Source organism: Tursiops truncatus, chromosome 6 (assembly GCF_011762595.2).
Source record: "Tursiops truncatus isolate mTurTru1 chromosome 6, mTurTru1.mat.Y, whole genome shotgun sequence".
In the NCBI taxonomy this organism is placed as follows: Eukaryota; Metazoa; Chordata; class Mammalia; order Artiodactyla; family Delphinidae; genus Tursiops; species Tursiops truncatus.
In genome coordinates, this window is record NC_047039.1 from 71592267 (window position 1) to 71619038 (window position 26772).

The window sequence follows — 26772 nt, forward strand, 5'->3', positions numbered from 1 at the left end:
CCTATAAAATAAGCATGTGACTGAGAACCTTAAAACCATTCTTTATGAGAGTGTCCATTATAATGAATTCCAACAAGACTTCACAATTGCTTCTCCTAAAACTAGTGGAGTTTCATCATATGGGCACATTGCAATTAATCACATCCATAGTTTGCAGGACCTGGAAACTTAGCAAATGAAAAGAAAACCTCTGAATTCAGTCAGAAAGGAGAAAAAGCATTTTAGACACAATGAATCCCACGTCTGCTTTCTTCCTAGAAACTTTTGGAGTGGTGTTGATTTGGATATCCATCTGGGGACAGAGCTGAGAAATGACTGGACTTTGAGGTGAAGAAAGATGAGGGGAGGGGTAACTGCTACTTGATGACGGACTCAGGAACCCCTGAAGGAAGGCCCTTAGCTGTGAATTCTCCAGTCTCTCCTCCCCAGCTAACAGCACAAAAACTTTCCACAATGAGTGACTGGTAAAGGCACAGGAATAGGACAGAAGTATATATTTTAGAGGGCTTATCTTTGTAGAGACTTTGTTGTAACTCTGGGATAGTGGAATTAGCACAAATACAGGATTCAGAAAACCTGACTTCCAGGCCAAGTCCCATCACTCCGTAGCTGTGTGCAGCTGCAAACATCATTTCAGCACGCTCTTTCCATATCTGTAAAGTGACTGTGATGGCTGTGACAGTGTTAAAATAATGACGATGTCTCCACTTATTTGGCGTGTCACTCTGAGGAGTAAATATTATAATAACCTGAAAGTACCTTGAAAAGTCTAAAGAAATGCTCTGTCAATGCTCTATCAATAATAGTCCTCAAGATCACTCAGAGTTATTATTTGTCCAATCAGTGTGACAGGGCTGACTTTCACCCTGGCTATAGAGATTTGCCAATTTCCTCTTTTCCTTTGATCCAGTTGCTTTCAGGGAATTTCACTTTGAATTTGTAGAACGGAAAAGGCCTGTTCCTGCCTAGACTCCATTTGGCAGAGTTTATCATTAAACATACAGAAGGCATGACAAACACAGGAGAAATTGCAGCATTCCAGGCCCAATGTAAGTCAAAGGGCTATTGGATAATAGAATATTGATTAGATCATTTGTTTCAGAGTCATTAGTTTCCACACATAACTGAACCACTTCTGGAAGTTCACACCTCTCAAATCATGAGACTCCATCTGCCAAACCCAGAGCTCACCCCCAAACAACACAGTTGGGTAGAAAAAGTGTTTTCCAAAGTGTCCAGATTATTAAATGCAAAATCAATTCCATGTGCATCCAATTCTTTCATCTAGTCAGTGGTGTGGCCTTGAATATTTCGCTGACCTTTAGGTGATCAGCTTTTTGCCTGTAAGTTTTTCATCTAACATCTAGCACCCAGCTCCTTTGAGCCTAGAAATCTTTTTTTTTAATTAATTAATTAATTTATTTTTAGCTGCGTCGGGTCTTCATTGCGCACGGGCTTTTCTCTAGTTGCGGCGAACGGGGGTGGGGGCTACTCTTCGTTGTGGTGCGCGGGCTTCGCACTGCTGTGGCTTCTCTTGTTGCGGAGCACAGGCACTAGGTACACGGGCTTCAGTAGTTGTGGCTCACGGGCTCTAGAGCGCAGGCTCAGTAGTTGTAGTGCATGGGCTTAGTTGCTCCGCGGCATGTGGGATCTTCCCGGACCAGGGCTTGAACCCATGTCCCCTGCCCTGGCAGGCGGATTCTTAACCACTGCGCCACCAGGGAAGTCCGAGCCTAGAAATCTTAACTTCCACCATCCCTTAAAAATTTTTTTTTTCCTAGTAATGCTTAGCTCAGTTTTATAGAATGTCACTAAGTTTTGCGTTGCTGACATTTTCCGCAAAATCTTTTCATTTTTCATTTCGCTGCCAAAATGTCAACATGCAAATATCCTATGAATTTGCCAGCTTGTATCTGTATGGACACACGCACAATATGTATGACAAAGACTAGCATACGAAAGGATTAATGATACCAAATATATTGCCTGTTCTTTCCTACAGGATTCACTCTATGCTCACCTCTCACAGTTCAATATGCTGCTAGATCTCAAAACAATACTCTATGTTTTAAATAAATGAACAGCAGTACTAGAGAAATGTCTTCCTCACCCAAACTCTAATTGTGATGCACAGTATTTTCATAAAACTTGGTCTCATCTTCACTCACAGAAGGCAATATTTAGCATTTATACAGCCTATTTATATTACAGTCTTATTTAGCACATCTATGAATCAAGTTTCCCTGCTCATATTTGGAGAAAATTGAAGAGAGAAACCTGCCTCAGGGTCTCAGTGATTTAGTGGACTCAGTTCTTGACACTCTGGGGGAGCCAACTAAGTCATAGGACTTAAAAGTGTAGCACTGCCAGCATCCAAATCATAGTTTTTTTTAATGCAGGATCTGGTTTTGAGCCATCGCAGGAAACTTGTAAATAAAAAGCCAGGGAAATCTTACACTTTTTTAAACTTGGAAAGCCCTGAAGAAGCGTCCTGTTGAATTGTATTTCCACTGCCTTTAGACAAATAAAATTTTATCAATGAATTATTTGTAAGCATGGGGTAACCTTTTTGAAAATAGAACTTTGCTGCCGTTCTATACAGAACAGTAAAGAATAGTAGATGCTCACTGGCATTAAGTGTAAGCTGAACTCCTTTCTTTCCAGGCAAACTACTGCAATGAGGTTCAGCTCTGGAGTATCTTACTGATAAATACCTTTATTTACCATGCATCTAAAGGTTAAGGGTGACAAAAAATTGTCCTTTTTTCATGCATTCCTAAAATCTGAAGTAGGTTTAGGGAAGGTTGGTAGGGAGCAGAAGCTTTACAATTGTTGCGTAATAACTACATCCAGAATACACCCTGGGAAGAATGAAGTTATGTCATGCACATGACATAATGATGAGTGATCTAGGTATACAGTTTCTGGAAATGGTGAAATGTAGTAAGTGTAAAGGATGTCCTCATACAAGGTATTTGCGAAATAATTTTGTCATAATTTATCTTGCTTCAGATAAACAAGTAAACGTCATAGCAGATGTGTTTTGAATTACAGTATATCATTTGGCATTATTGAATTAGAGCTACACAGCCTGAACTCAAAAAATGTTTTAATTCCAAGGGTCCATTCAACTTAATCCAGGCAAGATCAGTTGAGTCAGTAGTTATTAAACTCCTGATTCTCTGAGAGGTTTAAGAGTAAAAGAGCCAATAAAACGTCTTGGAGAAAAGGGCCCAGAGGCATTACAAAAAGACCAAGTCTTGACTCTTGGGGGAAGGCTGCTGCCATTGTCATAGGATTCATTCCTTTTGGTGGGTAAAGCTCCAAGACCCAAGCCTATTGCTTTGGTTTTTTTCCCCACCCCTCTCAACCTGCTTTTTCCTGAATTAGAGTCTAACTTAGGGAGAGGGGAACATCACATCCATCCACCGTATCCATCCTGATGGGTATACTGCTCTGGGATGAGGGATAGAAGCTAGAAGGTGACAGAGTTGGTGTCACTTCTTTCATATGTATATCTGAAGGAAGTCACCCACAACCTTTACACTTTGCTTCCAACTGGAAAGCTTTCTGAGACCCCGCTTGTCTTTGTAGGATTTAAATGTCCACAGGTGAGGGCCAATTATGCCAATCTTAGACAACTTCAAGCAGGTCGAAGAAGGAGCAAAAGCCTCCCGAAATCTGCAAGATGTTAGTCACCTATTAGTGTCCTATTATTTAAATATTATACAGAAAAGTAATATCAAGCCCTGAATTAACTTGTTTCCATGACCCATATGTGTCATGGGTCATATTTTTAGATGGTGGTAGTTAAACATCTAAAGAATCTGAAATGTTAAGTCAGGTGTCCATTCTCCTGATTGAATTTATTAACCCATTGAATTTATTAACCCAAGTTTGCAAATTAGATTAATGTTAATCCTAGGTTCATAGCACACTATTATCTTTGGTCCATGTATCCCTTCCTTCGTTTTTTTTTGGTTTTTTTCTAAAAAATCAACTTTATTGATGTATAATTTACGTAAAAGCATTCATTTTATAATTTGACAAGTTTTGACAAATATAGCCACCACTACAATCAAGATATAGATTGCTTTCTTTGCCTTAAATGTATTCTCTTGCAGTTAATCCCCAGAACTGTCTATCATTGATCTACTTTCTTTCTGTATAGTTCCTTCCTTCGTTCTATTTCTATTATTCATCCATTTCTTAACTTATTTTTTCCATGATAGGATTAATGTCTTCCAAATTAGTTTTTTTTTTTTAACATGAAAACCAATGTATTTTTTTTTTAATTTTATTGTTGGAGTATAGTTGATTTTCAATGTTGTATTAGTTTCAGGTGTACAGCAAAGTGATTCAGTTCTACATATTCATATATCTATTCTTTTTCAGATTCTTTTCCCATATAGGTTATTACAGAGTATTGGCCTCCATTTTCTTTTCTATTAAATAAAGAAGTTAGAGTCTATGATACCTAAGGTCTCTTTCAGCTCTGAAGTTCTGTGAATGAGATTAAGGCCTGAAATGTGTTTGGCTCAGTGCCTGGTATAGAGCTAGTTCTTAATAAACAGTAGTAATAACTACCATTTATTATTATTATCATTATTAAATTTGACAAATTTCCACTGCCGATTCTGAATTTGATATACTAGAAAAGTGATTAGAATCCTCATAAGTTTACTGACTCCCCTACTGGGCAGTGAAATTTCTAGGGGCAGTTTTCCCCCTTGGCAGCTCCAAACTTTCCATTACCAATTTACTGTTGGTTCACAGAACCTCAGGTTGGAAGAGATCTTAAAGGTCATTTTCCAACAAAGGATGTAGCAGAGGAAGAAATGAGGTGTCTCAGAAGGCAAACTCTTCCCAGAATAATTCCCATTTGCCGAGTTTCAAGATGAGTCCTATGGAGTTCTTATTCACTTCTTGTACTAAACTGCCTGGATTTCTGTTCATCTCATTTCACTGGATTTTTCTGTTAGAGCTGTGAGGGACCTTGGCAGAGAGGCCAAACTCTAGTGGGGCCTCATTATCAAGTAATATGTTGCTAAGTATAAGGCAGGGGAAAACTTAAAACTGCCTAGTTTCCTGCCATATGGCATGTTACAGAGGGAGAGAGGAGGGTCAAATCGTGGGTGCTACTCTTAGCATACAAAAAGGAAGCATTTGGGGAAGACTTAGATTTTAGCTTTTCAGCTTCTTTTCCAATGTTAGTGATGGTTGTGCACTAATCATTACTATTCTGTCAGTTCCTTGTTCTTTTGGCTACTGAGGCATTGAAAATAGGGCTGAGTGTGATAACCAACAAAGCTGAAGGTCATGAAAGAAGGTTTGTTTTTTGTTTTTTTTTTTGCTTCAGCTATTGATCCTTATTTGGAAGCTTCATTCTGGCCAACTGGCTCTAATCAAGGAAACTAATGAGTTCATTAAGGTAGATCTCAAAGCAGGAAGCAGGGTGTGCTTGTGCACCAGTGGGAGTAGTATTATTTAGGTTTAAGAATCCCACTCTTTGAGAAAACACACATAATTGAAGTGGAAGAGAACCGTGAAAGCGATGGACAACAAGATGAATGAATCTACATTCATATGTTTGATTTGACAGATGAATGGAGGCTCCAAATCTTTTTTATTTTTTTGAACAGAGCTAGGTTTTTCCCTTCTGAATAAGTATTCATCCAAATGGAAGAATACACCCTTTGAGTAAGCTAAATGCTGGCCCAGGGATTGGTTTACAAAGCAGAAAAGTGGTTTGCCCATTTCCTACCTGACTTTCCAGTTCTCTCTCATGCAGTGTATGCTGTGTGTGTGTTACAAGCAGGGCATGCTCACAGAAGGCAAGAGTGTTAGTGGAAAGAAAAAGAGAGAGACACTCCGGAGAAAAAATATCAATGAGTAATTTGCCACTCTTAGGAAACAACCTCCAGGCCTCAGGAGACCTGGTGTGGTGATGCCCCTTCATTTCGTTCAGAAGTCGAAGCCCAGAGGCAACATAGCTTTCAAAGAGAAGCATTTTTGTGCTGCCTTTGCTGTCCTAAATAATAATGGCTCCAGAGTCACAGAGAAACCCACAGGCCATGATGCAAACTCGACTCATGACGAACTCGTCCTCGCAGTGGCCACCCTCCTGTGGATCATCGGCAGACAGGCTCTCCCTCCAATCTGACAGCAAATGCCTTCAATTCTTCAATACGGCTGATTGGCGTATATTGAGAATTGGATCTTGGCTGAGGTCTTCCCAACCCATGTGAAATCCATCAGCTTCTAGAGGAATAATCCAATGTCCCTGTGAATAGATGCCGGTAGTCTGGGTGGCAATTAACAGTGACCTAAGGGCTTCCCTGGTGGCGCAGTGGTTGAGAGTCCGCCTGCCAATGCAGGGGACATGGGTTCGTGCCCCGGTCCGGGAGGATCCCACATGCCGTGGAGCGGCTGGGCCCGTGAGCCATGGCCGCTGAGCCTACGCGTCCGGAGCCTGTGCTCCGCAACGGGAGAGGCCACAACAGTGAGAGGCCCGTGTACCACACACAAAAAAAACACCCCCCAAAAAAACAAAAATTCAAAAACAGTGACCTGATAGGTTGTAAACTTTCTAGGCTCCAGGTTGAAGAGGGAATGTGCAAAGGGACTAGCCAGTAGCAAGGCTGGACCAAAACTCTAAAGCCCAAAGCATAAGCATAGTACTTGTGCTTTAATATCTACAAATAACAACAATAACAATAAACCACATTTAGAGTTATTCAGAGAGTCTGAATTCCACTAGTCCTTGGTGCCTCCCCATCTTTCCCCTCCTCCTTTTTCTCCAGTATCTAGCATAATGCCTGGCACATTCTAGGTGCTCAAAAGATATGTGTCCAACCAGTCAAATAAGTAAATGAGTAAAATACATGTCTTTCTGCAAATGATTTAGTTCTTCTGATCTTCCACTTCTTCGTCAGTAGTGTGGGAATAAAGTTATTTGGTGGGTTTGTTTTCCAGATTAAATAATAGGGCACACATTATATGATGTGTAAAATGCCATAAAATGATAATTTTATGAATTTAACTGAATTTTATAAAATTTATATGCTTTGAGTCTGCAGCTATGGTTCAGCTGAGGGGATAAGGGAGGAAAGTAAAGCCCTAGGCAGATGAAAGAATCATTACCCAAAGCTATAGGTGTGATGGGTTAATTACCCTCAAATACATTTAACCAATGCCTAGGAAGAAAGAGAATGGGGGATGGGAAAAGGAGAGGGAAAAGGGGGGCCCGGGTTAGGGATAGAGTGAATACTTTTAAGGTCAATTGAATTATTTCATAAGGGTACATTTTCTATTCACAAGAAATCGTCCTGTGCCAGAAAAGGCGGGGAGGTTGTTCAGCAGAAGCGGGTTAATCCGTGCTCCCTCCTGCCTGCTGCAGTCACAGTGCAAGATACAGTAATGAAGGCGGCGCAGTCACACATTTATTTCATTCGAAATTCCTCTGTGGTCCTTTTTCTATCAAAGTCTCTCACTGTTACAGGGCCGTGCTTGAAAAAGTTGCAAAACTTCTCCCTTGGTGGAGAAAAAGAAGCCCTCATCAGACTCAATGGAACGAATGAATGAAGTTATTTCCTTGGCCCCAACAACTCCATCCACTTTCAAACCAAATATACACAGAAACGTCTTTCCCCACTTGCGCGACTGGAATTTTACTCTTCCGTGGCGTTGCCTAGTATTGGAAGCACGGATTTCGAAAGTCAGCAGGCAGCAGACTCGGCTTTGGAACCGCGGTGGCTGTCTTTTACAAGAGTCGATGCGCCTTACGGTCCTGTGTGGTAGCTTCTCCCGAGAGCAGAATGTGTAAAATAAACAGTTGCTGAGAAGCGTGAAGAATTAACGAAGTGAAAATCTCGGGTTATTTGTTCGGCAATTGACACGCAAGTGAGCTCCTTAAATACTTCGTTGCTTGAGGACGTTCAGAGCTAGGATGAATGAATCTTCGGGGCACTTGACTAGAACCAGCTTGTAAATCTTTTTAGTCTTTCGGGAAGTGGCGGTCAATTAATACAAATCCATGAGGGAGGGGAGAGAAGGGGGTAAAACCTCCACACCGGGGCTCTCTTCCCAGCCCTTTGGAAAGACTCGCTTTTGCTGCTCAGGACCCTGGAGGCTACAGCCTGAAGAACCCGGCGGCGCTAGGACCTGGTTGGCGCCTGGCCGTGGCCGCTTTCGGGCGGGCGGAGGAGGGAGAGGAGGAGGGAGATGTGGGAAAGGAGGGGTGTCGAGCGGGGCGGGGGGAGTCATTTATGCAGAGAGGGTGCTGCTGCCATTGCCACTTACACTCCCGGCGCGCCGCTCGGAGCCGGAGGGAGCGCGGGGAGAGAGCTAGCGAGCGCTCGGAACCTGGGCCAGCAGAGGGGGCGCCCGGCCGCTGCCTGCACCACCGCCTCCGTCGCGCTCGGGGGCCCCTGGAGGAGCGAGGGCGAGTCGGAGAGTCCGGGAGCCGAGCCCGGCGAGACCCAGCTGCGGGAGGGCGCCCGCCCCACTCAGCCGCCTCCTGTGCCCGAGCCGGGGAGCGCCGGCCGACCGCCCCGCGGGCCGGAGAGCTGGGAGCACAGGTCTCCGGAGCCCCAGGGATGGTCTAGGAGTCGGCGCGAGGCTCGCTGCTCTGCTCCCTGCCGGGGCTCGCCGCCTCCTGCCGATCGCCCAGGGCTGCGAGCCGCGGCGGCCGGGGGCTGCGAGCCGGGGCGGCCCAGGCCGGAGAAGTTAGTTGTGCGCGCAGCTTAGTGCGCGGAGCAAGCGAGCGACCGAAGAAGCAGCGAAGCGCCGGGGCCATGGGCTGGGGGGGCCGCTGCTGCTGCCCGGGACGGCTGGACTTGCTGTGTGTGCTGGCGCTGCTCGGGGGCTGCCTGCTCCCCGTGTGCCGGACGCGCGTCTACACCAACCACTGGGCAGTCAAAATCGCCGGCGGCTTCCCGGAGGCCAACCGCATAGCCAGCAAGTATGGATTCATCAACCTAGGACAGGTAAGCGCTGGCTGGTCGGGCTCTCGGCCCTGAAGCTGAGAGGGCAGGGGCGGGGGCTGGGGGGAGTCGCTCTGGTCCCCTCCTCGTCAATCCCCCTCCCCCCTTCCAGATGTGCTCTTGCAGCTGTTGCCCTAACTCTTGAGCGATGCTCTCGCGCTCTCACACACACGCACACACACTCATTCGCTCCCCAAAGTTGCTGGGGTTTGTGTTTTGTTTGCTTGTTTCTTGCAAGTCACGAGGCATAGGTAGGGTCTCTGGAAGAATCGCGAATGTACATACCCTCCTGGTGGTTTCAGACCCTACCGGAACTTTTGCAGTGGAAAGTCGGGGACCAGTGGGCTCTTTGGGGGGTAGAGAGTAAGCGCGCCCCTGGTGCCGGCTCCCTGCGGTTTCTGAGAGCTGGTGTAAGGGGGAGGCGGGGAAGGGAAAGCCTTTCCTGCTCGGACCTGAATTTAGTCCAGAAAGAAGTTTCCTCTTCCAGTGCGGAGAGAACCGCTGGGACTGGAGCTAGACTGGAGGAGGGAGAGAAGAGGGGACGGGACCCGGCGTGAGCAAAGGTTTGAGGGGAGACCTCCCGGCTTCTTCGCCTCGCGAGCTGGATCCGCGTGGGGCTCCCAACTGGGGAGTCGGAGGGGGAGGTGGGAGAACTTCCGAGACCATCGACGGGGTTCTGCTTTGGAAAACGGCGAGTCTGCGGAGGCTCGGTGGGGCGAGAGTTGGGCGGGCAGCGGGGCGCGGGGCTTTGGTGGGGTGCCGTTCGCGGGCTTTGGGCAGAGCTGCCCGGCTGGGGGACCGTGAATTGAGTGGCGTTACGGAGAAGATTGGAAGCGCAACAGATTTGGAGATACCTCCGCACGGTCTTGGCTTCCTCGCTCTCTTTCCTGCAAGAAATGGGGTGACAAAGGCTGTATAAGCGGGTCCCAGAAAGTGCACCCCCATCCTTACACCCCTCCCACTCGCTTCTCCCGGCCTGGCCCGAGGAGGGGGCCCCGGCCTGACCCTGGTGAGACTTTGCTGGGGGAGGGAGGCGAGGGTGATGGGGGCGCCCTCACAGCAGACGCGCTTGTGGGACTGCTGCGTCTGCACGCGCCCTGCCTGCCCTGCCAGGATGAGGGGAGAGGACGGTGCCGGCTGGGGCCACTGGAGCAGGAGAGCACAGACGATTTCTGATGCCGTCGAGCTCCATGTCCAGGAGCACAACTGCTCTAGCACGGGGACTTTCGGCTGCCTGGGGCGCGGCACCGAGAGCAGGCGGATCTGCTGTTGCCGCATCTAGAAGGAGCACTGGGGGCATCGGGGGAGCGGGAGGTCTTGCTGCTCTTTGTGGGTCCAGAGGGAGGGCGTGTTGCGGAGAAGCCAACCTTGTGCAGGGCTGAGACCAGGGCAAGGGGCATCGTCTGTATCCCCCGTCGCCGAGACGAACACACACCAGGAAGGAAGGAAGGGACAGCCAGCCAGATTTTCTTGCCTGAGTGCCTATCATCTTCAGGAGAGTTTCATTCTAACGGCTTGGTAGGATTCTACCTGCTTCTTTTTTTCCTCTGGAAGAAAACATTGAGTCTGTTCAAGTGTTTTTACACGAGCTTGAAGTTGGGTGCTGCATGTGACTGGAGAATGTAACAGGAAAGGCTAACAATAAAAGTAGTCATGTTAATAATCTTTCCAGATGCATCACTCAGGTTCAGCTAATATTGAGCATCTCTCATAAAACAGGCATATTTGGAAGAATAGTTCTTGACCATACACTTATTTCATAATCCACAAAATGACCGTTTTTGGTACATATTACTTCATATACAGCAACAGGGAACCTAATACTCTGGAGAAGTTGACCCGCACAGGGTCACCCAGCTAGACAGTGGTAAGGGCATGATTCAGACCTAGGACTGTCTGGTCCAGGCCTACTCATGCTTGTGAGGATGGGGGAGAAGGAGGAAGTAAGTAAAATCCCCATTTCCCTGAATTCTGATTTAGTGGCTCAGTAGACTGGAAGCAAACGTCCAGTCTTAATTCACAGATACTTAGTTCAAGCCGACCTGGACTTCTTGAACCTGAGAAGCTTCAGGAATTACGAAAGCAGAAAGATCTGTATCAAACTAAACTCATTAAATAGAATTTACACATTTCGGAGCCTGGCAGAGTGGGGGAGAAGAAATTGTCACAGAACCCACTCGTGAAGAAGCAAACATTGCAGTATCCTGCAACCTGGCCTGACTTTTTACAAAGGGCCTTCTAGTGGAGATCCATGGATTTTCATTTAAAAAGTAATACTAAGAAAGTTTACATACAAATAGCACCAAACATGATTTGTTGTGGGTTTTTACGATGCCGGTGAGGAAACTGAGTGCTTACAGAGCTGACAGAGAACCCCTTGAACTCATGCCCTAACCAGTGTAAAAAGATCAGCTATTCTTACTGTGTAAAGCATTTCCTCTGTAGATCAAAGGAGCGTAACCCTAAGCTAAGTCTTGCAGGTGGTAAATTGAGTTCACACATGCAATATCATTGCACTGTAAGAGCCATCCTTTTGTTATTCTTTCTTTCCATCAGTAAACCAGCTGTGGTTCAGTTGAGGGCAGTAATTTATTTGCAAATGTCTCTGGAATGCTCTCCTATTTTTACCCTTTCGGGCTTGCGGGGGCGGGGGGGGGGGGGTCCCACCTTATATGTCACAGATTGGAACTGAGACCTGTTATTGTTTCTAAAGCCATTTAATGTCCTGGTAGTATTTTTGATATCTTTCTATATAATATTTTAGGTGAATAAGGCAGTGACTTTCCACCACAGTAAAGGTACGGTTTTGACTGTCTATTCAGAGTTTCAGTATCATGTTTCGTATAGCATCTTAGCATTTAAAAGCCACCAGAGGTAAAATTTCTGGCCTGGAGATTTCTACAGAAAAGAATAGGCATGCCTCTCATGTTCACGAAAGATAGGAAATGGAGAGTAACACAAGAGCAAGTAAGCAAGCAACAGGCAGAAAGGACATACTTGACTTCCTGGAAAGGAATAATAATGAAGGTTTTCTTGTCTTTGGTTATAGAAATAGTGCTTGTTTTGGTAGGTTTTCACACAGTGTTTATATTTTGTGAATGGTTATGCCTCGAAATTCTGAAATTCTAGAAAGCCCTTCCTTTCTTCCCCTACAAGCCCGGACTCCAAGCCCTCTTAATATTTAGTTCGACCTCCGTACCCCAGGTGGCTGAGGGTAGGTACGTCTGCCTGTTGGCCTGCACAGGGATGGAAGAACAGGCCTAGTTCTTCCTTCCTAATCGTGTGCTCTGACCCTTTGAACTAGCGGTATAGTGGTTAGAGGATAGAAAAGACATAAAGGAATAAGACCTGACATAATGTTAATTGTGAACCTTTGTTTGGACAAAATCTACAAACCAGTAGGAATTCACTTCTGGTTATTTGAACCCAGGGAGGAAGGTCCTCTGTAAAGGTTGTTTGCAGTATGCAACAGCTGTATTTATCCTTCTGTGAGGTGCTTAGAATCCTTGATGCCAAATTGAGATCACCTGGAGCAAAAAACCCCTCCCCAAACCTTGTAACTTATCTTGAGCAAGAGTCCAGAAAGATAAAGCCAGCTGCAAGCAATACTGGGAAAAATGTTTTACCTGGTGTTGCCATTGAGAGCATAGACTTGGAAGCTCTGCAGATGCCACTTGCAAGGTCCAGGAAAGCAGGAAAGTCACTGAACTTAATGGAGCCCCTGTTCCTTCATCTGTAAAAGGATAAATCTCTAGATAATAGAGGGAGTCGATTCTGTGTTGCCCAGCATATAGTTAAGCTTGCTGTGGAAGGTTTGTTGAATCTGAATCTGAAATAAGTGAGATTCAGACTTTATTTAGATATGGAGAATGGAAGACATTTTTATAAAAAGCAGGAAGATGCAACTCATTGAAGGTCAGGAAAATACATTTTTGATGACCAAGTCAAAAGAGCTAAATCAGAGCTTTGTAGACAGGGAAACTCGTTTTCCACTTCAACTAACAATTTAAAATAGTTTAAAAATAGTTTTCCATTGGGTTCTAAACAATTCTGGCTGATTTCCCGTGGCAGTACTCCCTTCCCTGGTTGATCTTTGTCGTAGCCCATTAAATAGTATAGGATAAGCTCAATGGAGATGGAAGAAAGGGACAAAAAATATCTGAAGACAATATTTTATAAAGCATCTTACCTTGGCATAGTATGATAGATCATATTTGAATTCATATTTCATTTAATTCTGAATGTGGTTTACATGAGGAAGGTTAGAAGAAGCTTTTTCCAAATCAGCAGGAAGAGCTGCTTTAGCAGGAAGAACCTTGTTCAGCAATGCCCCGAAGGCCTCCCACTCTGCTGGTTAGTTTTGACCTGTGAGTAATGTGGGTTGCTTGAAGTGCTGGTAAACAGTGGAGAGTGAGTTCTGGGTGCTCACGGATGGCATTAGAAATAGGGGATGGGGCTAGTCCGGTAGGTTGTATGAGAGTGGACCGTCCTGCCCTAGTTATATCCTTAGGCATTTGTAAATGGATGTGGGAGTCCCAGGTTGATCCTTGTGTGATGCACCTGCCTTTGCACCAGGCAGGAACCTCAGCTCTGACCTCCATGCCCGAGAACCTTAGCTTTGACTTCTGCTGGCCACTGTCACATGTGTAATTCTCATGAGTGGGGGAACCATTCATGAGAAGAAGCAGTTCAGGGTGCTTGGCCTGATGATGGTGGGTCTGTTGCTTTAACCTCATAGACTAGGAATGGCTTGTATGTGGCCATTGGGATTTTCAGGGTCTGTTTGAATTGAAACACTGCATTTTTGTGAGCCCCAAGGCAGCTGAATTTGCCTTATTGCTATCTTTCATGAGTTTATATCCAGAGGTCCTAACTGTAAAGGTCAGCCAGAGAAGCAGGGTAGTGTGCTGGGAAAATGTCCAGCAATGTCTAACTCTTTGGTTAAGGGAGGGAGTCCTGACCCAGAAACATCCCCTGGGCAGGGAGGGGAATTTGTGTTGTCGGTTCAAGTTATGTGAAGCAGTGTCTGGGTTTCCCCCAAGGCTTAAGTATCTCCCGGCATCGCTCTGGCTTCTGACTTTATCACTTGGCTAATTCAGGTTGGATTAAATGACAAAGAAGCCGACTTTATCTTCATGGGTGGTAAAAATGAATGCTGATACACACTCATGCGTGCTATAAGATACATATGTATGTATCTATGAATTTCTATTTTTATCAAAGTTAAATTTGCACATAGTTTAAAGTGAAATTACTCATGCAACATTCTCACTAGTTCAACCGATCACATCTCTCCGTCTAACTGTACCAAGAAGGAACAATCCATGCCAATAAACTCTTCAGTTTAGGTTAACGCTGGGAGGAAAAAGAGACCAGAAAGAAAACCAGACTGAGTCAGAAGGTTTGAGTGAAACTTCAAACCTTTTATTTATTTACCAACCTGACCCTCAGTGCCTGATTTTTCACGTTGGGGACCTTAACACCTGCGCCATCCACCTCACAGGGTTGCTGTGTTATCAAGTGCCCTAATAATGAATGTGAATATATAAATAAAACAAGACATAGGAAGCATTATATGATCTATAAGGACTCCACGGAGATGCAAAAGCTGCTCAAAGGAAAAATAAGAGAATGCCAGGGTTCCTGGGGGTTTCTGTAGTGGAGCACTGGTGATTTTGTAAACTTTATTTGTTTATTTATATTTTTGGCTGCGCGCGGGCTTTCTCTAGTTGCGGCGAGCAGGGGCTACTCTTCGTTGCGGTGCACGGGTTTCTCCTTGCGGTGGCTTCTCTTGTTGCGGAGCACGGGCTCCAGGCGCATGGGCTTCAGTAGTTGAGGCTCATGGGCTCTAGGGCGCAGGCTCAGTAGTTGTGGCGCACGGGCTTAGTTGCTCCGCGGCCTGTGGGATCTTCGCGGACCAGGGCTCGAACCCATGTCCCCTGCATTGGCAGGCGGATTCTTAACTGCTGCGCCACCAGGGAAGCCCGTGGACCTAGGACATTTTTATCCATAGCTACTGTTAAGCAAGACAAGTACTAATGGAGCCACAGGCAGTGCGGTATGGTTCAGTCCCGCCTGGGAGGAGTTCTCTGGTAGCTGTGTGCATAATGACCTGGAAGAGGCAGAGAGGCTATTGTGTTGGGAACAGTTAATTGTTAACAAACACAGAACCTGTGACAATGGAAACAGAATAGATTTGGAAGCTCTTATACAGGTGGATTCAACATGGCTTGGTAACCAAGTGCCAGTGGAGGTTGAGGAGAAGGGAGAAGGTGAAGAGAACAAAGTTTATAGCCTGGGGACCCGGAGAATGGGGACTTGTCTGTAGAATGAGGGCAGTCTGCTGGGAGCAACATGGTAGGTTCAGCCTTAGTGTTGTTGGCAGGTAGAGAGTCATGCAGATGCAAATGTCCAGTAGGAAGAAGAGAATTTAGGGCAGGAAATAAGTGAAGACTGGCACTCACCACCTCAATATAAGTGAAACTGTGGAAGGGCATAGGATGCTAAGAAGTGAAGCACAAAGAGAGAGGAGGGCTGGGAATACAGCCTGAAGCTGGGGGTGATGGAGATGAATGGTTCTCGAACACAAAGGGATACTGTCTTTGAAATGATAGACCACAGTGTCCCGGCTTTGAGAAAGATGGTAGGGCTAAAATACAACCTCCATGGAGAAGGCAAGGGATAAAGGGAGTAGATGAAGGGGGTGGGGAGGCCCTGAAGACACAGAGTCAGAGAGCCACAGAGCATCACACTAAAGAGAAATGCTGTAGAGAGAATCTAGGAGGTGAGAACTGAAACACGGCTTAAAGAATTGGGGACAAGGAGGTTACCCGTGCTCTTAGCACCAATGCTTGATTGAGCAGTGAGGGGGAGTTTCATTGCACATCTGCCTGCCCACCTACCTTATCTCCCTTCATCTCATCAATGTCCTGGAGTATTTAGGATCATAGGTCTAGAACCAAAAGGGTTTGAATCCTAATACTGCCACTTCCTAGCTGGGCTACCCTAGGCAAGCATCTTAAGCTCTCTGTGCCTAAGTTTCTTCATGTGTGAAAAAGATCTAATGGTATTTTCCTCATAGGGTTGTTGTGAGGATTAGTTGAAAGTAGTTAGAATGGTGCCTGGCACGTACTGCATACTCAATAAATGTCAGTTATTATGTCTTGTTCTTTTTTTCAACCAAGTTATGCTCAGTTTCTATATACTGTTTTCACTTAATGTTGTATTATGAGCCTTTTCCAATGTTACTAAATAATTTTAGGCAAATTTTAATGGCTGCATAGTCGAAGGTACCATACTATCTTGTAATTAGTGTGACCATAATCGTATTTTGGCAGGGACAGCACTGGTTTATGCCTACAGTAAATCAGTTCACCTCCATTAAGTATTTTTTATATCCCTTTCACTTTTCAGACATGTCTGAGTTTGGCAGAGAAATGATATGGTCACCCTGATTGCATGTGTATTTGTGCGTGTGTTTGAGTGTGTAATTGCATATCTGTTCTTCCACTAGCTGGGAAAGCAGGGCTGTGCCTCATTCCTATTTGTGTCCCCAGCACCTAGCCCAGTGGGTGGCATAGGAGAAGCACAGTGAGCCCTTGGGACAGGAAGCATAAAGGGTGCACCTAGAGAGGAGTAGGTTTGGAAAGGAAGAGGGACATTGGTGCCTTGAGCCTAAAGAAGAATGAAGGTGAATGGAGATTTAGGGAGTTCACACTGGGGAGGAAAGGAGGTGAGCGTGTGTGGACAATGGTCTGGATCTCACTGTCGGTTCTGAGGTGAAGGTCACCTGCAGAGAGAGGGGGAACTGGGTGAAATTGGTGGCCTGGTGCTCCAGGGCTCCTACCAGAAAATTCTGATAGGAATTAACGACCTAATTAGTGCCTAATGAGAAGAGTTGCCAAACGGCAATGGCAGTAGCTGCTTGTGCATAGTTACTGCTCAGTAAGTAGTGGTTAAGTGAATGAGTGAGAAAATGAACCAGTCTATATTGTTCTGTGCTTTTGTGACTAATGCTCAGGAACCTGAGATTAGATAAAGACAAAACAGGGAGTTAGAATGTATCAGAGTGAGAGAGAAGGGAACAAGAGACTGTGGGAAGCTGGCGGTGACGGAGATGAATGGTTCTCGAACACAAAGGGATACTGTCTTTGAAATGATAGACCACAGTGTCCCGGCTTTGAGAAAGATGGTAGGGCTAAAATAGGACTGGGGAGCCAAAGGAATAGGGCAGGTATAAAGGTTCAAAATAAAAATGGAAAGCCTGTTTGATAAGAGTGGTAGAAGTGGAAAGGTGGGAGCCGTCCCAGAGGGTAATTTTCTTTGTAAGCTCTAGGTTAGAGCTATTCTGCATGATAAGGTCCAAGGTGGGCTGACCAGATAGAGAACAGGTGAAGGCCAGTGGACTGGATGGGATCAAGAAACTGTGAGGCTGTGATATTGGCAGGGTTATCAGCTTGGATAAGATAAGGATTCCAAGTATTTTGTGCTGGTGTACTCACTAGGCAGATAAACACGAAGTCTGCCCCATACTTCAATTCTCCTTGGATAAATTTAGGTATTATCTCTACTTTACACATCTGTGCACTATTATTTGCACTGCAGGTCCTGTATCAACTTAAGGGATAAAGATAGATTCATGGGGGATTGCTTCCCAAATGAGCCTTCCCATATTTGATTTAAAAACTGAAGTTTGCATTGAGCGCTGAATATAGAGGGAAGAGTGTAAACAGAGAATGTAAAGCCAGAAATAATATTTAAGGATGATTTAAAAATGGTATATATGATGTCACATTTTATGTTTGCCTCTATCTTAAGTCGTCATGTAGCCTACTTTCCATTATAATAAATAATTATACCTATAATTTATTCACGTCATGTATTCTGCCCTTCACATATATTTTTTTATAGTATAATGAAGTATGTTCTGAACATGTTTTTTATGTATTCTTAGTCTAACTTTACTGCCTTGTAAGAATATGGACATATTTTAAAATGTGTTTTTTAAATTATTTATAAATTGCTCTCTGTATAATATTTTTAGGTTGCTGTCTACAATACTAGATTAATCTTGTTTGCATTTATATGTGAATCTGATTGTTAGGTTAGGGTTAGCACCACAAAAGAAGCATGAAGTTTCTAGTTGAATCTTCTGTGCATTATCTAAGGGGTTAATTCTGTCCTGGGAAAATTACATTGTGGATACCCTGCCAGCATTGAAACTGGTTAAGATTTATTAAAAGCAAGTCCTTCCCTGCTGCCTTTCCCAGTGTGTGTGTGTGTGTGTGTGTGTGTGTGTGTGTGTGTGTACACACACATATATATATATCATATATATTTGTACTAAGTACTTAGAGCTGATATTTTTGTAATAAGTACTTAAGGTCTGGTATTTTTCTACTCTGAGAAGCTCTTACAGCTGTAAAAATATACCAGTTCTCTCCATATCGATGTTCCCAGGCTTGTACCTTGTTTTCACTAGTTGAAGTTTCTCAACCATAATAAAACTGGGCAGTGCTCATGAGTTTGAATGCAGTGCAGGGAGGGAAGACAATTTCAGAGCCTTTAATCTTGTAAGCATATATCCGTAACTACAAGTTTAGAAGTTTACTGCTTACTCATCCTGGACCTATTCTAGTTGCATTTAACTAATTTTTTTTTTTCCTGTGTGTGTGTGGGACCCATTCATCAATTTCAGAGTTTTTCAAGAGAAAACTAAATTGTAGGCCACTTAAGATTTATTATAGCCTAGCTTCCAGCAAAACCTTTTTTCTTTATTTTTTTAACCTTGGGGCATCTTTCCATTTGGTTAATGCTCATGAGCCAATTTACCAAATGCTGCATTCTTTGACTCATCGTAGGATGATGTCATTGCTTCTGGGCTAGTTGGGCAATGCTGAGAACCAGTAAACAAAACTCAGGGCTGAAAACAGGTGACTTGAATTCTCCTCTAGGTCCTGCCCTGCCACTAATTTGCCACATACTTATGAACTGGTCATAGTTTTCTGTCTTAAAGGATTCGTTTTATTCATTGTTTTATTTTAAAAATAGTTATTGAAGGACACCATCAAGAAAAGTCAAAAGACAATGCACAGAATGGGAGAAAATATTTGCAAATCACATCTGATGAGAGCCTTGTATCCAGAATATGTAAAGAACTCCTACACTCAGTAATAAAAAGACAAATAACCCAATTAAAAATGGGCAAAAGGATCTGAATAGACATGTCTCCAAAGAAGATATACAAATGGCCAATAAGCACATGAAAAGTTGCTCAACGTCATTAGTCATCAGGGAAATGCAAATCAAAACCACAATGAGATACTAATTCACATCATATTCACTTAGGTTACTATAATCAGAAAGACAGATAATCACAAGTGTTGACAAGAATGTGGAGCGGGCTGCCCTGGTGGCGCAGTGGTTGAGAATCTGCCTGCCAATGCAGGGGACATGGGTTCGAGCCCTGGTCTGGGAAGATCCCACATGCCGCGGAGCAACTAGGCCCGTGAGCCACAACTACTGAGCCTGCGCGTCTGGAGCTTGTGCTCCGCAACAAGAGAGGCCGCGACAGTGAGAGGCCTGCGCACCACGATGAAGAGTGGCCCCTGCTCGCTGCAACTAGAGAAAGCCCACGCACAGAAATGAAGACCCAACACAGCCCAAAATAAATAAATAAATAAAAATTAAAAAAAAAGAATGTGGAGAAATTGGAACCCTCATACACTATTAGTGGAAATGCAAAGTGGTGCAACCACTGTTGGAAAACAGTCTGGCAGTCCCTCAAAACATTAAACAAACATAGAGTTACCATACGACCCAGCAGTTCCACACCTAAGTATACAGTCAAGGGAAATGAAACATTTGTTCACACAAAAACCTGCAGACAAAAGTTGGTGGCAGCATTATTCATAGGAGCCAGAAAATAGAAACAACTCAAATGTGTATCAACTGATGAATGGATGAACAAAATATAGTGTATCCTTACAATGGAATATTCTGCAATAAAAATGAATGAAGTACTGATACAGGCTACAACATGGATGAACCTTGAAAACACTTCACCGGCTGAGTGAAAGGAACCAGTCACAAAAGGTCATGAATGTATGATTCTGTTTATATGAAATGTCCAGAGTAGACAAATCTACAGAGACAGAAAGTAGATTAGTGGTTGCCTAGGGCTGAAAGGATTGGGGGGTAGGGAGATGGGGGGACCGCTCATGGGTATGGGGTTTCTTCCGGGGGTGATGAAAATGTTCTAAAATGGGTTGTGATTTTTGCACAACTGTGTAACTACACTAAAAACATTTGAATAGTATACTTTAAATAAATATATGGTATGTGAACTTTATCTCGGTGAAGCTGCTAAAAAATAGTTATTGAGTACCTGTTGTTTATCAGCCATTCTGTTAGACCCAGTCCTACTGTATCTGTCTTTAAATAAGGTATCTGCTCACATGGGGCTTATAGTGAGAGGAGCCAACCTATGAGGCAGCCATGAAGTGAATAAAATAATTTCAAATTATGATAAGTTGCTATTGGAAAGCTAAATACATTAGTAGAGTAAAAAGTGCCTAAGGGTGGGAGGACTCCTTCAGATAGGCTGGTTAGGGAAGCTCATTGAGGAGGGAACACTCGAGCAGAGATCTGAATAAGAAGGAGCCCCGACCACATGGAGGTCTGGGGTGGGGTGAGTTCCCTGCAGAGGAGACAGCTGGTGCAAAGGCCCCAGGGGAACAGAAACCGGCAGGTGTAAATGAAGTCTAGTGAACAGGGAAGAAGTGGTTGAGCTTGAGATTGAAGAGGGTGATCTTAAAGCTTGATTTTGGTGATGCCATTTACCTATTCAGAAGTCACCAGTAGCCGCCATTTGCCTCCTGTGTTTAAACAAACAGATTCCTTCTCTGGGCTTTTACAGTCCTCTATCTACTAGTCCTGAAATACTTTTTCCATCGACTTTCTTGCTCCGTCCCTTAACAGAGCCAAACTGGACTTCCCATTGTTCCCCAGATACTAGACTCAATCCTTTCCTGTTTCTGTGCCAGTCTTTCCACCTGGAATATTCATCTGACCCCTTGCCCTTCTGGAAATTCTCTTCTTGAAGACACATCTCAAATGTCACCTCCACTATACCTCACTCTGGAAATACAGGTAAAATACAGGTACAATCACTCTGATTTTTCAGTGCTTTGACTCCAATAGTACTTTGCCCAAAATCTCCCCAGGGAATTTAGTAAAGTTTTTTTTTTTTTTTCTTTTCTCCTTGTAAGGGGCTTAATTATTATTCCACAGCATGTAGCATGGTGTTTGGCTCTGTAAAGGTAATCACTGAATATTGGTCAAATCCTAAAGTATGTTACAGTCCTGCAGTGTATATAAAATGAGAAACAAATCCGAACACTGGAGAAAAATTTTTAAAAATTCTATTACCCAGTCAATAAGGAAGGCTCACAGTGCATAGTATATTCTATAGTGGAGTGCGGTAAAAAGGAGTGATCTAGGATTGATGAGTCATGTGTGTATGGATTCTAAAGTCCAGGGCTTCCTGGGAAATAGCCTAATCCTTATCTTTGAATGTTTCAGAACTTGGCATCGTCAGCAGGGTCATTCTTTCTGGCTTTGACTTCATGAGAATTCTTAGTGGGAGAGTCAGAGTACACAGTGTGACATTGTCCACCCCAAGAGCCAAGTCCCAGATCATCCAAGGACTGCGATGGCTTCTCCAGGGATTCCAAGGAACGCTGGGGGCTCTGCTGGCTACGCTCATCTCCCTGGGGGTGACAGTGCAAGTCTTGTATCTACTGGAGCAGTGGGAAGAACAGCACAGAGGGACCCCCCAATGATGGAATTGGTCAGTAGTAAGAGAAGGTTTCAGATCACAGGCTAATTGTACTGTCTGTGTGGAATGCGTGGGAGTAGCAAAAATAAGCAGATTTGGTGCACACGACGGGTCCTAAAGCTCTGTATAATATAAGCCGTAGAATCTTGTGATGGCCCATGGCTGACCTACCTGGATCGACCATGGAAGGGCTTACCTGGATTGGCCAATTTGAAGGGCCAAAGCGCTGAAGTTAAATCTGCATGAGAGGAGGAATTACAGGCTCCAGGATAAACACATAAATTAAGTCCTGCAGTTTAGTCCTTAAGGAGTGGCTTCAGAGATATCCTTGGAGATAGGAAATAAACTGAGAACAAATAGAGGAACTATCCACTGGGAGTTAACTCCACTTAATTATGAAAGGAATGCCGTCTTGGTTGGGTGACATGGCCAGAAGCTAGTCTCTCAATCGAGATGGGTCTCCCCGTCTGACCTCGTCACTTTAATCAGTTCTAAGCCTCAAATGACCAGTCCCTTCAGGCTCAGGCAGATAGAGGGACAGGTGAGTTATGTTTTCTGGGTCAGATGAAAGGGAGATGGGAAAGCTGAGTCTTCTTCTGCTGTATACGATTCTAGAGTAGAGCTACTCTCTTCTCTCCATTGAGGTGGGTCTACTGTAGCTAAGCCCTTTGTTACTTCTTGTTTGGACTACCGTGCCAGTCCTATCCTGTCCCACTGTCTTTCCCTTCAAAACATGCCACATAAGGCAGTTTAATCTTTTCAGAACCCACTGTGGTCAAAGAGACTTCTTCCTCTTCTCCTCCCCCCTCTTCCCACTCGCCCCTCCCCTCCCCCTCCTTCCCCCTCCCCCTCCTTCCCCCTCCCCCTCCTTCCCCCTCCCCCTCCTTCCCCCCTCCCCCTCCTTCCCCCCCACCCCACCCCGTCTATTCTGAATATCATTCAGCCTAAACATTTTGCCATTCTTTGCACATGCACTGCCATGCCCTACTTTTCTGCCCCTGCTCGAGTTGCTCCCACTGCCTGGACATCCTCCCGTCCAGTTCTCACTCATTCGGCAAAGCCCTTTCGGCAAAGCCCTTCTCAGACGTCATTTCCTCAAATGAAATTGCCTGTGGCTAAAACCTCTTTTGTTTAAACTCTGGTACTTTATGGTACCTGGAAGAGTGTGCTCTGCCATTCAGATGCCCTCGGGAAAATACTCTGAAACGGATAAATGGCTTTGAATACGGATAAATGGCTTTGAATACGTGGAGGCCGGGAGGGAATAGAGACGGCAGCGTCGTTAATACCATCCCCTGAATATTTTCAGTTCTTCTCACCATGTGATAGGATTGTATTTCCCTATTTGCGGTGTAAGTGGGTGTATTTCCTATTTGGTCATGTAACTTCTGTTGGCCAAGGAAATGTGAGCAGAAGTGACACACGTCCCCTCTTAACAGTCAGTGCATGATTCACTGTGCTCCCCATCTGCCCTACTGCGATCTGCCAAGCTCCAGGTGGTGGGTGCTCCATTGGCCTGGGTCCTTGCAGGCCATGATGAGCGGCGCTCCCAGCCAGTGCACAATGGATGTGTAACATGAGCTAGAAACAAGCTTTTCTTGTTTTCAGTCACTGAGATTCATGGGTTCATTTGTTCCTACTGTGGAATCTTGCCTGTTCCCACTAATACAAAAGTTCAAGAGCTTTCTCCTTAGCCTTGCACACAGTATAGATGGAGATTGGTAATGGAAGAGGGAGAAAGATTATGTGATACTCTAGATAAGAATCCTGTGACTTAATAGGAAGACCTCATGGATCTCCAGTATACATTGTGCTCATTATGCAAGTGATAATGACATGTGTTTCAAAAAATCAGAAGCCAGATAGTAGGTATTTGCAAATGTGTGTATGGGATTCTGTTGCTTAGAGATTTGCACTTCCTGAAAGAAACCCTGAAGATCCCAGAGCTTAGTTGCTCCGAGTTGCTTCTCTCCAGCCTTGCCAGCTCTCCAGAGGAGACTTGTTCCATAAGTTTAGATATGCCTGTCCATGACTGGTAAGACTAGAGAAAATTGAGGGTTTGTTTCCTTTTCCAAGAAGACAGAAACGTAGTGTACTACAGTTTGTCTTTTATTTTTTCCCATCAAATGAAAATAACGTGTTAGCTTTGTACCTCAGTTTATTGTTTAATATCGAACTTGCTTTTTGCTTGCCAATTGCACTTGTTTGTGCCACTGCTAAGGACCACACTGTACTCTCAGATTATGACACCCACTGCTGCAGAATCCACTTAAATTTGCCGCCGCATTCCACAGGCCATTGTGCCTTAGTTGTTAGTGAACTGGCTTCCCAAACATGTGGGTATTTGTGTGCTTATTGATTTATGTGAGGTGGACACAGTGGGGAACATCTGAGATTTAAAATGTTATGGCCCGAATTTCCAACTCTTGACATGAATCCAAAGCAGCAGATTTTTCTTCTTTGGCAAGACAGAATTGAAGCAACATGCAGTGATTTGGTTCGCCGATTTGCGAGCTGTTAAAAATCGGAATAATTTAAAATGAGGAGTGTAAGTGCTGCATAATGTGAAAACTATTCTAAAGGTCACATGGCTATGCAGCCTTAGACAAGTTAAGCACCGTGAAACTAGAACTGTTTTGAATAAATTTGAAACACCGCATGTGAATGAACATGTGGATTTTTTTTTTTTTGGCTAAAATATTCTGTTACCAAAGTAGTTGAAATCTTATTTAGTTCACCCTGAATCTGAAGAGACAAGGTTCTAATGAACCTAGGAGGTCCTGCTCCTACCTTTTAGTCTCTCAGTGATGGAGGCCATTTCGGGCCTTTATTTCTTTCACTCGTGGGTTTTTTTTTTTTCCCTTTGTGATCATCATTCTGTCCTTCAACATTCACTGCAAATATTTTAGACTATCTCCCCTATGCTAAGTACACTACTAAACCCTGAAGATGCAGTGGGGCACAAAAATCTCTACCCTCTTGGAAATTACAAGGGTTCCAGCTTGCTTCAAAACATATCACCCAAAACCCAGTGGCTTAAAATGACAATCATTATTTCTGTGAGGCTGTGAGTTGAATGTTAGGTTCTTCAGGCAACTGGTGGGTCATCTAGGGCCTGGCTAGTCTGGGATGGCTTCACTCATGTTCTTGTGGTTTCTGCTGGCTGCTAGCTTAGATTATGGGGGTAACTGGTCATGGGTCTCCCATCCTCCAGCAGGCTCGTTTGTGCTTCTTCCCTTAGCGACAAGAAGGTATCCCAGCAACCAGAGAGAGAAATTCTCATGTGCAAGCTCTTTTCAAATTTTTGCTCGTGTCCATATCCTAACATCCTATAAGTCAAAGCAAGTCACATTACCAAGCCAAGAAGCAGAGACATCTCTTCCTCCATAGAAAGAGATGCCAAGAATTTGTGGCCATATTTTGCAGTCTATCACAGGGAGACTGTTAATAAACAATTGAATAGAAAACAAAAAAGTATGTCCACTGGTGGTAAGTCCTGTGGACAGGAAGCAGGGAAGGGGGAATGTCTGGAAAATTTTTTTCAGTTGTAAACAGGATGGTGAGGGAAGTTTTCATGGAGGAGGTGACATGAGAAAAGATCTGAAGAAGGTGAGGTAAACAAATGAGCCCTCCAGATATCTGGAGGAGGTACATTCTAGTAGAGGAAGCAGCCAGTGTAAAGGCCCTGAACAGAAGAGAGCCTGGTAGATTGAAGGAATGGTAAGAAGGTGCTGAGCAAACAGGTCAGGTAGCAGAGAGGTAATAGGGGTGGGTGGGAGAGGTGAGGGAGACTCGGTAGGTCAGTGCTTGTCACAAGTTTTTAATTAAAGTATACTTGATTTACAATGTTTCAGGTGTACAGCAAAGTGATTCAGTTATACATATGTATATTCTTTTTTGGATTCTTTTCTATTATCAGTTATTACAAGGTGTTGAATATAATTCTCCGTGCTATACAGTAGGACCTTGTTGTTTATCTGTTTTATAGCTTCTCACGTTTTAATGTGCATAAAGTCACATGGGGATCCTGTTTAAATGTAGATGCTGATTTAGTTGATCGATGGGGCCAGAGGTTCTGTAGTTTTGACAAACTCTCGGGCGGTACTATTATTGCTGCTGGTCCTGGGACCACACTTTAGCGCAAGTCTGTGTAGGATGTGCATAGTAAGGGCTGGATTTTCTCTGAGGGAAGGGGAAGGCCATTAGACAGTTTTGAGCAGAGATGTGACCTGTTCCCTACTATGTGATAAGAGACGTTAATTGTTTAGAATGTTAACATCCGTAAAGCACACTGGGTGGAAATGTTGTGCAGTCTCAGGTGGAGAGGCACATGGTCTCAATTTAGCCTGCTGTGGCTTTAATCATCTGAATGTCCTGTCCTCTATAGGGCCATTTTCTTCTACTCTATTGGTGAACATGAGAGAGACCTATCTCTGGACACCCCCTACCCGACCCCGCTCCCATACCAGATTCGTTCTAGGAGGAACCGGCTCTGTTTTATTGCAGTCACTCAGGTCCTGATTGCTGGAGCTGTGCTTACTCAGCCTTTTCTATCCCCCAGCCTCAGTGACCCTGACTCAGTGGCCGTCAATCCCTGGCTCACATTCCAGTCACCCGGGAGCCTTTAAAAGGTATCTTCAGTGATTCTGATTAATTGACCTTGTGTGGGGTCTGGGCATCAGTTGTCTTAAATATGCAGCCAGGGTTGACAGCATCCACTGTGCTCAGTTCTTCCTCAACACCTGATAGGCTGGCTGTTTCCCCAGAGCTCAGAGCCTCTCTCTCCCCAAGGAAGCCACTCTCCCTCCACTCTGGTCTCAGCCTTCTCTCTTTTCATTAACATCAAAACACGGGAATCATTAGCTCATTTTCAACTCTATTGCGCTTTGATGATTCCAGCCTCAGTACACAGATTTTGCTAAAGTACAGTCTATTTTCTTTTGGACTGGG

General features: G+C 44.4%; 1 protein-coding gene across 1 annotated transcript in view; it reads left to right on the forward strand.

Moving 5' to 3' along the window:
- Window positions 1-8232: 8232 nt before the first annotated feature.
- Window positions 8233-26772, forward strand: part of PCSK5 (proprotein convertase subtilisin/kexin type 5) — a 445837-nt gene continuing 427297 nt past the window's right edge. Inside the window, 1 exon segment of the mRNA XM_033858183.2 lies at window positions 8233-8987. Within this exon segment, the coding sequence (XP_033714074.1) occupies window positions 8796-8987 (192 nt within the window). The 5' untranslated portion in view covers window positions 8233-8795.